Source organism: Lissotriton helveticus, chromosome 12, assembly GCF_964261635.1.
Source record: "Lissotriton helveticus chromosome 12, aLisHel1.1, whole genome shotgun sequence".
In the NCBI taxonomy this organism is placed as follows: Eukaryota; Metazoa; Chordata; class Amphibia; order Caudata; family Salamandridae; genus Lissotriton; species Lissotriton helveticus.
The window spans coordinates 142,193,250-142,208,447 of NC_136073.1; the positions used below are offsets into that span (position 1 = coordinate 142,193,250).

Genomic DNA, 15,198 nt, shown 5'->3' on the forward strand with positions numbered 1-15,198 from the left:
CAGATTGTTTCATTCTGCCCATGGAAATGGCGGAATTTGGCGACTCCGCATGAATCTTGAAACACGGAGTTCTGGCCAAATTCTGCCAATCGCCACACATGGGTTTATGAGAAAGATTTGGCGTCTCCTAGTGCAATTTTCTAACAAGGGCGGTCGTGGCCAGTTGCTTCTCAATTAGATTTTCTGCCGCTTGAGTAGATTTTCTACTCGAGCGTTAGCAAAATCAACTCGAATGGCAGGGCGCTGATTTTTCAGGTCTGGTCACACTACTGCTTCTAAATTGCAGCACAAGTAGCATGACATGCATATTTTCCACCCCTTGGTGTAACTCCACCGAATCTCACTTAATTTTTATGTAATTCTGTGGAATTTCACAGAGTGTAACTTTAGGAGTTCCGCCCACCCCTACCTTTTAGATACTTTCATATAAAACATCATCTTCAAAATTTACCCCACTATTTAAAGTCATTAAACAAAATTCATACTTACAATTGTGATTGGCACAGAAACTTTCTTTGATAGGTTTAGCTTGTTCCTCTATATATCACATTGCAAAGTATACCATCTGTTCTTTCACCTTCTTTACCAAGCGTTGCAGGCCCAGGTTCTAGCACCAGGCCACTCCTTGGAGTAGCAGTGCACTCTACAAATACCCCCACATAGATTCGATTGAAATTCAGTTGGTTGGATCAAGAAGTTGCTCAGAAAACTTCCCTCCTCAAATATATGTTCTTATGGAAAACAAGCCTAGATGCGGTAAGATCTTACATTTGGAAGGAGAGTCAATCTGAGGAGCCTGCAAACTCAAATGCCTGGGATTATCAATAGCTGTGGGTCTGAACTTTTATGGGAACAGGCCTCACCAAATAATGTTTTAAAAATCTTTTGAACAAACAAGCACAATACTTCTCATTAACTAGTGGCAAACAAAAATTTAGAAACAGAAACCATTCTTGGATTTCAATTAACTCTTATAAATGGCCATCGCCACATGTCTTTCTATCTGAATCATTAAACACTATTATACAATAAAGCTCTTACAATTATGATTTGACGCATCCCCTTCGCAAAAAAACGCAATATGCAACCCGCAAAATGGAATAGTCGTACAGCTGGCACCTGGTCCTAATTGAATGTTGTGACATTTCTATGTGGTGGCTTTTCAAACTGCAGCTTCATCAGACACTTTTTGTTATAGCAGTAAAGGAAGCTGATAACTCTAACGATTTCAAAATTATTTCTATAAGAAGCTTCAAATTCCTCTCTGAAAATGAAATTCAAACTATTTTGTACTCTGTGACACATGGTCCTGGGAATTGAAGTTTCACCTCAACTAAATACTGTTTTTTTAATTACATTTCGCTACGATTGTTTACAAAATAAAATGATGTCAACCTAATTTGTCGTGCTCTGTAGAGACAGCTTTAGCTTTCGCATCAGAATTCAGGGGCAGATCTACAAGCCCCTTGCGCCACATTTACTCCGCCATTGCGTCACTTCTGTGCCGCAGCAGCGGCGTAAACCATGCGCCATGTTGTGCCATATTTACAACGTGACACATCTAGGTAGATGCGTCACGTTGTAAAGCTGTGTGCCACATGAAGCTTCCGTCAGGTTTCATGTGGGCATTCCCTCGCGCCCGGGGGGGGGCATTCCGGCACAGGAATGCCTCGTAAAAGTGACGCAGCGAAATCTACAAGATTTCACTCAGTTACTTTTACAGCCATGCTGCGTCAAAACCCTGCGCCTTTCTGAAGCAGGCGTAAGGAGTGACGCAGCTTGTTAGGCATAGGGCGCCCCTGAGCCTTGCTGGAGGTGTATCGCGCTTGCGACACGACACCAGCAATGTGCCGCCCTTAAGCCAGTGGATGCGACACATATCTGCCCATCTGGGCGCCACGGTGCGCCGCATTGTAAATGCGGCGCATCAGTGGTGGCGCACGGGTGGTTTTGCGTGTCGCAAGTTTTCTGGCGCATCCCTGCTGATTTGCAGACATGCGCCAGACCTTGTAAATCTGCCTATATGTATTTAAGAAAAATAAACATCCAATATTAATATAGTGCGAGGGTTTTGTGTCAGCTCTTTAGAGACAGCTTTAGCTTTCACTTCAGAATTAAGTATTTAAGAAAAATAAACATCCTATATTAATGTAGTGCGAGGGTTTTGTGTCAGCTCCCATCATGCATTTCAAGCTTTTTATTTACAATTTGAATCAATTCACAAAGCAGCATATAAAGGAAGGGACAGGATGTCACATCCCTTGAGCCTTTAGCTTTGTTGTCGTCAGCCCACAGCACAGTCTTTGGGTGTGTGAGGTACTATACAGTGTGTGAGACATAATTTTGTTACTTTACTTATAAGTCTGCACTGGGGACAAGGTCGACCTGGGAGAGGAGACCCCTGCACACAATCAAAAAACAAACCCACGCTGACCTTTGACCCAAGCCCATCTGGCAGTGCCAGATGGACGTATACGCCACACCGAACCTGACCAAGAAGTGATGCACATTGGGAAACAAAGCAGTCCTCTTTTGCCACCACCACATAAGCACAGCAGCTACCCACAGTGATCCGGTATGTGGTGCAAACGCGAGGCTAGCGATATCAGCAGTCCCCACACAGGATGAGCGACCGCACCAGAGAAAAAAAAACTCACCCTGAGCCCTACAGTGTTCAATGGCCATCCTAGTCCCCCTCAAACTCCCACAGGGAGAAATGGCAAGCCAGGTACACTCTATATGTAGCTGTGCATATTGAACAATTGTCTCTGAGACTAGCAGAGGTGTCAACATTTAAAGTATGGCACAGCGAGTCGCATCTGTGGGAACAATATATTTGGTGAGTAATAACTGGGAAGTAGCGACAGAGTAGCAAAGGTGTGCTCGAGAGTGGTGCAAAGGAAACTTGCATCCAAGCACTTCTCCAACTTGCAATTCGTACAAGCACACAGAAACATTGATGCTTCCTTCAGCCCTGTACACAATCAGCCTCCAGGTAAGTCTTTTCTAAGGCTGATGGGTACTGTAAGCTTGATGTTCAGTCTGACCCAGGCACCCTAATATTAATTAATGTTTTTTTCCACGTCTTACTCGGCTGCAAGCCTCTCTGTTCAAATCAAAATGGGCCATGGGTGAATCAGGTGAATACATTGCAGTGCTTAGCTGGATTAAACAGTGTTGTGGTTAGTGGTTTACAGTTCTAATCTGCCTCGTCCCTCTACTGTCTACAATTGTGAACAAACGAGCATCCTATCGGCAGTAAAACGAGGTAACAGACAAAAACCTATTGTGAATGAAAATTAATACCAAGTCCGTCAGACAGAGGCATATTTATAAATCATCTAGCTCATAATGAAAATAATACATCTGGGTATTATGACATGGGCAGTCCTTAAACTGTCAATAGATTGCATTCAGGGCAGGAATGCCATCCAAGGGGCGTGGCTTGGCATCCGACGGACTAGGCGTTATCTCGGTGAGGCTCTACGGACCGGTGTGATGGTTTCGCGCCTCTCGTTCAACTAACACGAAGATATCCAGAGAAAAGCTTCTCTGAAGTTCTATGGACAAAGATGTGACCCCGCTCGCACCATTTCAGTGCACCAGAGCGGCTCAATTTTAAGGTAAACTGTTCCTAGTTGCGCCGCGATATTGCGGCCGCCATCTTGAATCGCGGATTGAGCCGTAAAAGCTCTCCACACACATGGCAAAAATGGTTCTGTTTTTATATGAACCTCAGATTTAACCACAACCATGGTTTCTAGTCCTCCTTCTTCTCAAGGACTTCAAGCGGCTCAACAACCTAGTTTCTCCTTCATACGTGGACAGTTTTTAGGGGATGTGGTTGCAGCCGCCATTTTGTGGAACAGATATCAGCAAGGCATGAAGAACATTTCCATTCCTATGAAGGGTACACCTGTTTTTTATGCATCTTTCAGTGAATGATGCCTTGACCAGGATTTCCTTCGTCATTTTTTCTTCTCTTTATTTATCATATTGGTATACGTGTGCTACAACAATTTAAAACAAGAAAGATGCCAAAAAAGAGTTTTTATTTTATTATTACTCAAGTGACCATATTGGTCTATAGAGTCAAAAGGCCTCAATTTATTCACGATGCAGTACATATCTAGGTTGCACAATTTTGTCCGTATTTTTCTTTTACTGGATACATTTCTTTTGGTACAAAGCATGCTACTCTTTCTACTGCCTACTTCTTAATGACTTCACGGATCTTTTCCCAAGATTCTCCTTTACACTCAGATTCAAAGTTGATGGGAAGATCGAGAGGGTCCCTTTCTACTTCTTCTAAGCCTAAACGCTCCTTTGTCAAGAATTCAACACTTTTCACTGAACTTTCCAAAGTGGAAGACTCAGGATTACTTATGTCTGAGAGTTATAATATAGATATGGATTCGACTCAAGAACCAACAGGGAAATCCAATGTGAAACACTTGAAAAAAGACCCCCCTTCACCTCCTAAACCAGCCTCACCTGTTTCAAGGGAGTTGTTATAACAAGAAATAAGAGCACTTAGACCCTTTGTTGAGGAAACTAATACCAAACTACAACTCCTTTCAGATAGCTGGTCTTAACTTGATACAAGACTTACAGCAGTAGAGCAAATTATCTCCTCCTTTAAAGACACCACTAAGAGCGTTACTCATCTTCATTCTCAAGTGTCAGCCCTTCAAAAGCAGGTTGAAGACCTCGAAAACCACAATAGGAGGAACAATTTACGTATTTATGGCTTGTTGGATGGGGCGGAAGGTATGAACTCGCTCACTTTCTTTAAATCCTTCCTCCCCAAAATTCTTCATATGCCAGAGGACACTGCGCTTGACATACAACGCGCACATAGGCTGGATCATCCCCCTTCAAATACTTCACCTTCGCAGAGACCAAAAGGAGTAATTTTTTACTTTCTAGAATGTACTGATCTGTTAAAAGTCATGGCAACAGTCAAAACTACTCAACGGATTTCCTGGTCTGGTTCGACATTGTTCTTCGCACAAGGCTACGCCAAAGCTACTGCAGCCAGACGCAAAGCCTTCCTCAACATGAGACCGGGTCTTCGCTCAATGGGAGCTAGATACGGTCTTTTTCACCCTTGTCTTTTTAAGGTTATGTACAACAACAGAACAACAACATACGAAGATCCAATACAGCTACAAAGCTTTATTAACTTGCACAAGACTAATCATATGGACTCTTCACGATCTTCCTCTTCACATATTACTTGACTTTTCTGAATTTTATATATCAGTTCTCATTCATTTCCTTATTCCAGTTTATTTCATGTTCATCTCACACATATTTTGATCTCTGAACTTTAATAGTTTCACAGTTTATTATTGCTGTTTTTGTATGTTCTTGTTTGTTTTATTATGTTCCACTGTCCTATTTTTCACTGTTTTATTTCATAAACGAATGTTAAATATCCTACTCTTCACTTTCGCAGATATTTCCACGTTGTTGTGCGATCCTCCCCCGGTTTCCACCTAGTCTACCCTAGACGTGTTGTCTGTTCCCTGTGGTTCCATTCCTCCCTACATCCACATTCCTTTTTAGTAAGTTTGTTATCTGTTTTGTTTTTTCTTGCTTCTCTTTGCTTTCCCTTATTCTTCTTTTTTCTGGTGTCTCTTCTATTTCGGTCTTCTCTTCTGTATCTAATCTCATAAATATCAACGCCATTTCTCTTCCAGCCTGTCCTATTCCTTTTTTCACTCACATTTTATCGAAGATGTCAACCTGCACAAGTATCTTTCCTTCTCATTTTTCTGGCTTGCTTCGACTAACCATTTCTGTTCCTTTTCTTTATCTTATTATTGATTTGATCACACATATATTACCCTTGTCTCTCTATATTTACTATTTTATTTCTTTGATTTGGATTTTTGTTCAATATTTTTACTATTTCTTTTTTTTATCTTTTATGCCGTTAATTTTGGTCTCCTGGAACGTTATGGAAATTAATTCTCCTATCAAAAGACAAAGAGTTTTAACCCAACTAGCCAAACTGGATGCTGATATAGTATTTCTCCAAGAAACGCACCTCACAGACGTTGAATCATTAAAAAAAAGGGTTGGGTGGGGAAGTATTCTTTTCTCAGGGTGATGGTTCCCAGAGTAAATGCTCCTAGAAGGCGGCGTTTTAATAGTGCTCTTCTCTGGATCCAGTATTTACCTCTACCGTTACCACCTTTTTCAATGAGTATTTTGAGTTAAATCAAAGTGAGTCCCTATCATTTTCAACTATCTGGGATGCCTTCAAGCCCTCACCAAGAGACTTAATTATTGGTTTTGTTGCAAAGAAACAAAAAATTGCGAGTAGACATATCAATAACCTCCTTCAAGACATAAAGAGACTGGTGCACTCGTACTACACTTCTCACTCGAAAGATTGTCTAACAGCTCTCATAAATGCTAAACTTCAATTTAACAAGAAATCAGCAGATAATGCCTCATTATGCTTATTAAAATCTAGTGCAAAATTCTACGGAGGCAAAAATAAAGCAAGGGAAATTTTGGCTCATTACTTGAAAGTTCGACACACCAAAGTAAACATTGAGTCTATCTTTGATAACCATTCTGTTTTGTACTTTAAAGACGATGAAATAGTGAATGAATTTTCTCTTTTTTACAAGTCACTATATACCTCTGAAACACAACCCACAGAACATTCATTATCACAATTCTTATCTAATATCCAAAAACCCCATCACATTCCTCATGATTTATCATCCCTAGATGCAGATTTAACGCAGCAGGAACTCCTAGATGCTCTCCAACACCTTAAAAAAGATAAAGCGCCAGGGCCTGACGGTTTCCACCATTGAATTCTTTCTTCATTTTTCCAGATTAGTATTGCCCAAATTGCACTCTCTCCTATACTCATTTCAATCCATGAATAGATCCATTGCCTCTTTTTCAGAAGAGCACATCTGCTTCATTCCCAAGGAGGGAAAGGATTCAAAATATTGTAAAAACTATAGACCTATTTCCCTAGTTAACATTGATTATAAAAAAAAAAAATCCAAAGCGTTAGCCCTTCGTTTAGACTCTTACCTACCAAATGTATTTGGTAAAGAGCAATATGGTTTCGTCAAAGGGCGACGTATAACAGACAGCCACACACAACTCTTTTTTAATGTTTCATCCAAATCTTCCCATTTACAACAATCCCTCGCAGCAATAGCATTAGATGCGGAGAAAGCGTTCAATAGAGTTGAATGGTCTTACCTATTTTATACCCTTAGATGGTTTGGTTTTGGCCCTAAATTGATTTCCTTAATCTCTCTTCTTTACACCAATCCTTGAGCTGCTGTTTGCGCTAATGGCTTAATTTCTCATTTTTTTGATATAGGCAGAGGAGTACGTCAAGGTTGTCCCTTATCTCCCTTCCTTTTCAATTTGGCTCTAAAACCATTTCTTTCCAAAATACGTAAAAATCCAAACATACATGGCTTTGAATCACCAGCATTTCATATCAAACTTGCAGCTTATGCTGATGATATATTGTTCTTTCTGTCATGACCAAATGTATCGATTCCTGCTTTTCTATCAGTGGTACAATCATTCTCCATTATTTGTGGCTACAAATTAAATAATGGTACATGCGAAATCTTACCCCTGACCAAATATGCTTTTAAATCAGACTTTACCCCGACTAATTTCACGTGGAGTTCCAACCATATTAAATATCTAGCATTACATTTTACCCCTTCACTCCCGGACACAGTAGCATTATGCATGAATAAGTGTATTCAGAAGAGGTAACCACTAAATGGCATCCTCATTACTTGTCCTGGTGGGGTCGTCTGGACACTATAAAAAAGATGCTTTCCCCCATAGTATTATATACTATTTCTAACATTCCAGTACCTATTTCTGTTAAATTATTCTTCACCAAGCTTCATTTTGGCTGCTTGACTCCACAGAAGATTGTCCTTTATGGACCTCAATCGAACGCTTATTTTTAATTCCCTTCTCCTTTCAGGAATATCTTTCCTTTTCACATATACCACAATCCCTATCCACCCCAATAATTAAACTTACGTCCAAGTTCCTTGAGCCAACCTCTCCTTCAACACCCGATACTCTAGATTCTTTTCTCAACTTAACAATTTGGCACAATAAAAATGTGCTCATTCGCAATAAACCTATCTATTGGATGACTTGGAGACAAAATGGATTAATTTGGATACATCAATTATTTTCACAATCAGAATTTCTACCCTTTTCTACACTTAGTCAATCATTCACTTTACCTGCTTCTTTTAAGTATAAATATAACCTCCTTAAACAGGCGGTGTTAGATACATGTACCCAGTTTACCGCTGCACTTGTTAATGTTAACACTACCGATTCATCGGAGCGCCTCAACACTTTGCTATGTACTTCGCCCAAAGCATCCACTATTTACAGCTACTTACAAGATATTGAAACTATTAGACAAAAATCTAAAACAGAGGTTGCATGGGAACACGATTTTAAAACATCCTGGCCATTGTCTCTCTGGAGTAACATTTGGGCTAAAATACAAAAATCTTCTAGAGAAGCAAATACAACGCAAACACTGTTTTTTACATATAATAGACTCTTACTAACTCCGAACACTTTAAGTAAAAGGTTTTCCACTGTATTAGATACTTGTTGGACATGTTCGTCCTCAAATGTGGATTTTTTTCATATGCTATTCTCTTGCTCATATGTGCACAATTTTTGGAAACAAGTTTGGACTCAAATGAACTTATTTTTTGGCACTAATTTTTCTTTTCCTTCATTCATGTATTCCTATTTGGAATAATACTGTACCTAATGTCAAAATTATTGATTTGTTATTAGCGGCTGCTTTCCAGCAAATTACCATAAACTGGAAAGACTTCACTAAAATCTCTTATAACGCTTGGTGGTATGATGTATGCCATAATCACAGGTCAGATAAATCCTTTGTATATCCCATACATATGGCTATGAAACGTTTAGAATTATGGTCCCTTGTTACTTTATATATTGATGTATTTGTCGCTCCCATCACAACAAGAAGTTTCTAAACCACTTTGAACCCCAACATGTTCCTACTGTTGTATATTTTAATGATGATCAAATCCTTTTTTTCATAGTTTCGTTTTATTTTACTCCACAAGTTAATCCAATTTTTGTAATTTCGATGTAGTTAATTTGTACTGTTATTATGTACGTTTAACACTATATATTGTATATTGACAGCTCTATTCTTTTCAATAAAACTTTCTTTTGAACTTACAAAAAAAGGAATGCCATCCAAACTTTAGCAATCATGGATTGCTTAAAGTGAACTTGAAACACACACACAACTATACACTTCCTCGTCAATAGGAAGTTCCTACCTGCAGTATCAGTTTTATGGATACAAAAAATCCTCCTCAGGTCTTCAATTGATGTCCAGGATTCCTTATGACCATAGAGGCATTCGAGTTTGGTTTCAAGCAATCTAGAAGCATGACAGAAAGAGGCATCACTAAGAACCATCGCATCACAGGAAGTATAATGCATAATGGAAGTTTATTTGAATATTGTGTTCGGTGATTATCCAAAAGATGGAATTTGCTCCAAAAAAGCATGAGTGATGTTACTACGTCTGATATTTGTAGATTGTGAAAAATCAGGATAAACTTGAAGAGAAGTTCTGAAGAGAAATATTAAGGGGGGAGAGAAGGAATAGTGATATACGAATGTATCTTTCCTGTAGGAAGTAAAGAATAAGATGGAAACATCTGGCAGTGAAAGAATATTTTTTAGACAAGGCATCATGACAAAAACCCTACAGCGTGAGGGAGAGAGTTGGGAGAGGACTCAGAAGTAACAAACTATTTTTTCATTGAAATAATAAAAAATTGAATAGAACCAGTGGACAAAACATCAATTCATCAAATCAATAATGAAACATAAACAATCGTGGGAGTAATAAGAAAGAAATGTAAACTCTGCAGACTAAATAAGACCTGTATTGAGAGTCAAAATGGATATGGGCATAGCAAATAGCCATGGTGGAATTACTACATTGTTTTTTATGTGTTGCCAAGTGAAATTGGTCAATATGTAATATGTATGAAGTATTTTTGTTTGAAGTGGACCATTGTTTACAAAGGGTGGTGGGGATCAGCAGGAGCATGCCTTAGAAGCATGTCTGTGAGCATTACTGTGAATCCCCATGTTTGGTGAATGGACAGTAAGTGAATAGAGTCAATACATTACCTAATTTAATATTGTGCTCTCTCTGGGTAATTCCCCCAATTCAAGGAGATAGGGAGCATGCAGCTAAGGTGTAGACAATGTTTGCCTGCAACATGCGCACATCATAGCTATGCAAGCTTATATGAAAAACACTGAGTTCCTTCCTAGAGCTATAATGATGGAATATGATTAGAAATAATACCCAATGTTCTATCCTTCATACCTCTTTCCACGAGGAGTGGATACAGGTCAGGGCTCCTTATAAAGTATTAAATGTGTTCAACAACATGTATGCCCATTTGTACTATGGTTTGTAAGGTGCTAACCATGCTTAATGAACAGTGAACCATCCATGGTAACAGCTTGAGTAAAATATCTTGACTTTCTTTCTAAAGAAAACCTTTAATTGTTTTATTCATTCGGTCAATTGGAAGAAGCTACTCTACTGTCTAATAAGGAGTCTAATTGCTATAGACGGTAAATCTCCCTTTGAAGTACCAATAAATATTTGTTTTGATCTCTATGACCCCCAATACTTACGAAAAAATCGAATTGAGGCCAAAAATTAGAGTTTTGGTGAATGAGTATTTAACGTTTGAGTCTAGTTCCGTTTCCTCAGCCACATCAATGCATCTTGGAAAGCCATTATGGTACACTTTCCACCTAGCAGAGGTTAAAGGAGAGAGAAGAGACAAGAAAAAGCTCATTGAAAACTTCACAGTCTGAAAAGTGTTCTCGAAAAAAGCCTGTATTGCACCACAAAATGACTGTCACCTTGGTCACAATTGGTATTCAATGAATGATCCCAGGCAACCAAGAAAATACAAATGTTTGTTAGTGTGTATGTGTGTGTGCGTGCATACGTGCGTGCATGTAGGATAGGATTGAATTGGTCTTCTTTGTCCATCTTAGCCCTCAGCCAAATAACTTGCAAGCGCTAACTCCTCCTCCTTCTGCAAGTTCGTTTATACCTGTACCTAACATGGTATTCCCTCACCACTTCTCAGAAATCCTGCTGTCATATATATATACATAGGAAAAGCCGTTTTTAGGTCTCGGCATCGAGACCTATTGTCGCCGAGTTCGCTCTCAAGGGACACAGAGCGGTGCACGCGCGGCGATTCTGGTCTTTGGACGAGCACGTACAGGCACGCCCGCGTGCACATCTCCTGTCCCGCAGGCAAACCAGCATTCAGACAAGAGATGGCCATACGCAGCACGCTGTTCACACACACACAGACATGCGCACCCACGCACTCACACATGCCCTCCCTCTCTGCCCCCCCCTCTCTCGCTCCCCACCCCCCACTCACCGGGCTCTTTCAGCGGTTCGTTTCAAAGAAGGCTTGCGTGCAAGCCCTACCGGCCGAACGCCGGCAGCTTCCCTGCCTGCTGGGAGACAACCACAGCGCTAGGGCCTCGCCTCACCTACATCCTCCCTGCCCGCTCCTCCAAGCTCTTAAGGTATGCTCTACTCGGCTCCTGCCCTGAGGTCCGTCCGTCGTCTTGCCCTCGTGGAATACGGACCAGGGACGAGGAAGCGGGAGACGAGTCCGTGGAATAGTCTCTTCAACAGCGAATCGGCGTGTGACGTCAGATGCGCCGGCGTCCGCGTCAAACCACGTAGTTCTGTTCCTGGGTCACTTTTTGCATTTCACTGCATCTCGTCAGTGGCGTTGTTTTTAAATATGCCGTGCAGCCCTTCGTTTACTACTTCCTTTATTGTGTGGGAGGTAAGCTGTGAATGTTCGCTACAAAAGCAACATGCCCACATTGCCGCGTTTTATTTTGAGTTTGTAGCTTTGAAAATTTTAATTGCGCATGCCCACTGTTACGTGCCGTTGTGATAATGGAACGAAGCAATTCGTTTTCAGGGTGTGCCCCCCCTCCCTTCCGCAATCACAGTGTGTGGTGAATGCATTGTGTGAAACTTGTTTTCAATGGGCCTTGCGCGCGTAGCCTCTTGCTTATATATCTTTCGGACATACATTTCATATCAGTGTCCCTTCACCTGCCTCACAATTCGGAGTTTCGCCGTACTGACAGCTTTCATGTGTCCAAGGCTTCCTTGCTTCTATTTCCTTGCTGTAATTTATTTTTCGGGCCGATACTCTCTTCATCTACCTATTGCATTTACAGATTTGCTTTTGCCTGGCGGTGTGAGCTTTGACATGCGAGCTTTGTGTTGACTTTAAACAGCCAGCGGGTTTAGTTATACAAGTGATGAGTCTTGCTTCTTCTTCCCGTTTGGCATCAAACGTTTGGAAAGCAGATACCCATGGACAGTTTTGCAGAATTGCGCCCCTCTGAGCAAAATAATGGATAGCCTGCAAATGATGGAAACATTATTTGGGGGGAGTGGGGTGGCATTTTGTAGGCTTTCGTATTCACACAGCACGTTGCTACCGCTGGTCTTCAAGCACTGCGCAGATGTTGTGCACTTGTTTCTACAGCGCTCATTTATAGTGCATCCTTTGTGAGATCACCATTGTCACCGCATACTTGGCACCGTGCTTAATTTCTACAGATCTTGTATTGTAGGGTAGGTTGTTGACAATAGACATCTAAAGCGATCTGTAGGTCTAGACCTATTGTGGAGCTGGTGGTGAAAGCTGCGAAACCGTGCTGTTTTGTATATTATGCCTTTCACATTTCCTTGGAAATTACTTACATTTTTTAAGCTTTCCCATTTGGCCCAGGCTTGTGACTTGAGACATCAAATTGTTGGGGGCAGGGAGCATGGTAGCCTCATTTGTAATTATGAAAAACATAGTACATTTTGAAAGGCTGTGGAGATCTTTGTACACATTCCCTTTCTCCCCAACCACACTCGTACTGTACATTCTGCTCTCTTCCAGTAATGATGTTCACCTTGCTCAAACACTCCACCTACATAGTTTTCCATTTCCTGTTCTTCACTTTCTACAGCAAAACGGTGAATCAAATTATCATTCTAGTAGACCAGTCTGTATCGAACCTTTAGCCAGTGAAGTCCACCAAACCTATGATATTCCCCTTTTCCTGATCACAACTGACGTTAATTGGATCCTCAGCTCGGTTTGCTTCATAAAATGCGCCTACCTCGAGACTCAATTGGCCATTGTTTGTGTCTACATATCCGCCTACCAACAAATGCTAGTGCACACTTTTCCATCAGGCAAACACACCACCAGCCTTTAGTGCACGCTTCCAGACACACACACCATCAGCTGTCAGGGCACGCTTTGCCACCAGGCACACACACCACCAGCCATCAGTTTGTGCTTTCAGCAGGCACACAAACAGCACCAGCCGTTATTGCACTCTTTCACCAGGCATACACACCACCGGCCATCAGTGCACACTCACCAGGCACAGACACCATCAGTCATCAGTGCACGCTTTCACCGGGCACAAACACCACCAGCCGTCAGTGCACGGTTTCACCGGGCACAATCACCACCAGCCGTCAGTGCACACTTCCACCACACACACACCTCCAGACGTCAGTGCACGCTTTCACCAGGCGCGCACACACCACCAGCCGTCAGTGCATGCTTTCACCAGGCACACACCACCAACCGCCAGTGCACGCTTTCAGCAGGCACACAAACAGCACCAGCCGTCAGTGCATGCTTTCACCAGGCATACACACCACCAGCCGTCAGTGCACACTCACCTGGCATAGACACCATTAGTCATCAGTGCACGCTTTCACCTGGCACAAACCCCACCAGCCATCAGTGCACGCTTTCACCAGGCACAAACGCCACAAGCCGTCAGTGCATGCTTCCACCACACACGCACCACCAGACGTCAGTGCACGCTTTCACCAGGTGCACACACACACCACCAGCCATCAGTGCATGCTTTCACCAGGCACACACCATCAGCCGTCAGTGCAGGCTTTCACCAGGCACACACACCACCAGCCGTCAGTGCACGCTTTCACCAGGCATAGACACATTGGCCTTTAGTGGACACTCACCAGGCACAGACACCATCAGCCGTCAGTGCATGCTTTCACCGGGCACAAACACCACCAGCCGTCAGTGCATGCTTCCACCACACACACACACCACCAGCCGTAAGTGCCTGCTTTCACCAGGCACACACACACTCCACCAGCCATCAGTGCACGCTTTCACCAGGCACACTCCACCAGCCGTCAGTGCACGCTTTCACCAGGCAAACACACTACCAGCCGTCAGTGCACGCTTTCACCAGGTATACACACCACTAGCCGTCAGTGCACACTCACCAGGCACAGACACCATTAGTCATCAGTGCACGCTTTCACCAGGCACAGACACCATTAGTCATCAGTGCACGCTTTCACCAGGCACAAACACCACCAGCCATCAGTGCACGCTTTCACCGGGCACAAACACCACCAGCCGGCAGTGCACGCTTCCACCAGGCACACACCACCAGTTGTCAGTGCATGCTTTCACCAGGCACACACACATACCACCAGCCGTCAGTGCACGCTTTCACCAGGCACACACCACCAACTGCCAGTGCACGCTTTCACCAGGCACACACACCACCAGCCGTCAGTGCACGCTTCCACCAGGCACGCACACCACCAGTCATCAGTGCACGCGTCAATTGTTAAGGCATCCACAATTAACTATTGTAGCAATCGCAGTATGGTGCACTTTACTTTTAAACATGTCAGTGCACTATTTTCCACCAGGCGCACACACCACCAGCCTTCAGTGTGCGCTTCCAGACACACACACCACCAGACGTCAGTGCACGCTTTGCCACCAGGCACACACAACTCCAGCCATCAGTGCACACTTTCAACACGCACACACACAACAGGAGCCGTCAGTGCACGCTTTCAGCAGGCACACACCACCAGCCGTCAGTGCACGCTTTCCCCAGGCACACACACCGCCAACCGCCAGTTCATGCTTCCACCAGGCACACACACCACCAGCAGTCAGTGCACACTTCCACCAGGCACACATACCACCAGCCATCAGTGCACAA

General features: G+C 42.6%; 1 protein-coding gene across 1 annotated transcript in view; it reads right to left on the bottom strand.

The window, feature by feature from the left end:
* The window catches only part of LOC144799547 (hydroperoxide isomerase ALOXE3-like), a 220,495-nt gene that overhangs the window by 141,355 nt on the left and 63,942 nt on the right, over positions 1 to 15,198 (bottom strand). Inside the window, exons 4-5 of the mRNA XM_078670914.1 lie at positions 10,759 to 10,881; positions 9,372 to 9,475 (exon numbers count right to left, since the gene is read on the bottom strand). Coding sequence (XP_078527040.1) covers positions 9,372 to 9,475; positions 10,759 to 10,881 — 227 coding nt within the window. The remainder of the gene's footprint in view (positions 1 to 9,371; positions 9,476 to 10,758; positions 10,882 to 15,198) is intronic.